This window comes from Corvus brachyrhynchos, unplaced genomic scaffold (genome assembly GCF_000691975.1).
Source record: "Corvus brachyrhynchos isolate BGI_N302 unplaced genomic scaffold, ASM69197v1 scaffold219, whole genome shotgun sequence".
NCBI lineage: Eukaryota > Metazoa > Chordata > Aves > Passeriformes > Corvidae > Corvus > Corvus brachyrhynchos.
The window spans coordinates 1451328-1453026 of NW_008240034.1; the positions used below are offsets into that span (position 1 = coordinate 1451328).

At 66.9% G+C, this 1699-nt stretch overlaps 1 protein-coding gene across 1 annotated transcript in view; it reads left to right on the top strand.

Annotated features, from left to right (window-relative positions):
• Positions 1-1635, top strand: part of MIDN (midnolin) — a 13104-nt gene extending 11469 nt beyond the window's left edge. The window contains exons 4-5 of the mRNA XM_017743814.1: positions 460-983; positions 1460-1635. Coding sequence (XP_017599303.1) covers positions 460-983; positions 1460-1606 — 671 coding nt within the window. The 3' untranslated portion in view covers positions 1607-1635. The remainder of the gene's footprint in view (positions 1-459; positions 984-1459) is intronic.
• The last annotated feature ends 64 nt before the right edge of the window (positions 1636-1699 follow it).

A 1699-nucleotide genomic window follows, 5' to 3' on the forward strand; every position in this document is an offset into this window, starting at 1 on the left:
GAACCGGCCTCCGCGGCAGCGGGGCGTGGGGGAGCGGGGCCAGGGCTGGGGGGGCCCGGGGGGAACCCCGCTCTGCGGTGCTGGGGATGGGGGGGTGCTGGGTCTCCTGGGGGACCCCTTGATGGCTGCACCCCAAACGTGCTGTGGGGTGTGGGTGGTTGGTATCAGGAGCTGCACGTGACAGGCTGGGAAAGCTGGGCCCCTCATGCCCTGGAATAGTGAGGGGGGTGGAAGGGGGGGATCATCCCCATTAACCCATCTGGGCTGGCAGGGGTGAGGGGCACAGCCCCCCCTGCAGCACACACGAGGGCAAGGGGGGCTCAGGGGGCTCATGGCTGCCCCAGCCCCCCCTAGAACATGGGGCGGTGCTTGGGGGGCTCCCGTGTTCCCTGGCACAGCTGCCAAGTGATTTATGCGTCTGAGCAGGGGGGCTGAGGGGTGTGAGCTGGGGGGTGGCAGGGGGTGGGCATTGGGGGGCCCCCCACACTGCAGGCTGTCCTTGTCCACCGGGATCAGCCCTGGGGAGGGGCCAGGCCACTCAGTGGTGGGGAATAAAGGGCAGGAAGGGCAGAAGGAAGAAAAATACCCCCTGGCACCGTCAGCTGACAGAGCTGGCACCGGGCTGGGGCTGCCTGGGGACAGCAGCCAGGCTCGCCTGCCAGCCTGGCATGGGCGAGGGCCTGGGAAGGGCTGTGGGAGTGGGGTCACCCCTTCTCTGCCCCAGTGACCCATCCCTGTGCCCATGGCAAACCTGTGGGGGTAACCACTGTCCCCAGTTTGGCACCAGGGGGACAACCACCGCCCCCCTGCTCGTGCCATGGCTGATGAGGGTCCCTTCTTTCTCTCCCCAGGCGCCCGCTGCGCCGGCCCCCCCCATGTACTGTAATGCCCCTCACGCCGCTCCTGTCACCGCTGGGATGTTCCGGTCGCACGGGGCCAGCACACAGACGGTGAACAGCAGCGTGGTCTCCTCCTGCTCAGAGGTGAGTCTGGGGGTGTCCTGGGACACTGGGACCCTTGCTTTGGGAAAGGGGAGTGAAGCCATGCACTTCTCAGCCTGGCTGTGGCGATGCCCGGCCTTGCCTCAGTTCTCTCATGTGTGGAAATGGGTTGTCCCCAGTCTGGTCTCCAGAATGTCCCCAGGTCCCAGGGAGGGGCTCAAGGACGGGGTGTAACCCAGGCTCTTACCCTGCCTGTCCTCACACCCTGTCTGTCCCCATGGGTGGGCAGGAGCTGCTGCTGTTGCTTCTCTTTTCCCCTCGCACGGCACAGCAGGGCAGGGGGGCTGTTGGGACCCCCAGGGTGGTTCCTTGCATGCCACAATAACTGGGACTGGTGCCTGCTGCACCTGCTCTGTCTGGGCTCTCCTGACCTGGTTCTTCATGGGGAGGCAGGAGCAGGGCTGTGTGCCCCACCAGACCCCTACCCCGAGGCTGATCCCATGTTTTCCCCATCCCAGGTGGACTGTGGCTCCCGCAGCAGCAGCTCCCCAGGCAGCAGTCCGGCCCCCTCAGCCCGATCCCGCAAGCCCGGGGCGGTCATCGAGAGCTTCGTCAACCACGCGCCTGGGGTCTTCTCAGGGACCTTCTCCGGTACGTGCTGCTGAGCTCCCCAGGGGCTCTGGGGCTGGGGGGATGTTGGGGGGGTTGGGATCTTGGGGGGCTGCTCATCTCACCCCCACCTCTCCCCTTCCCCCCCC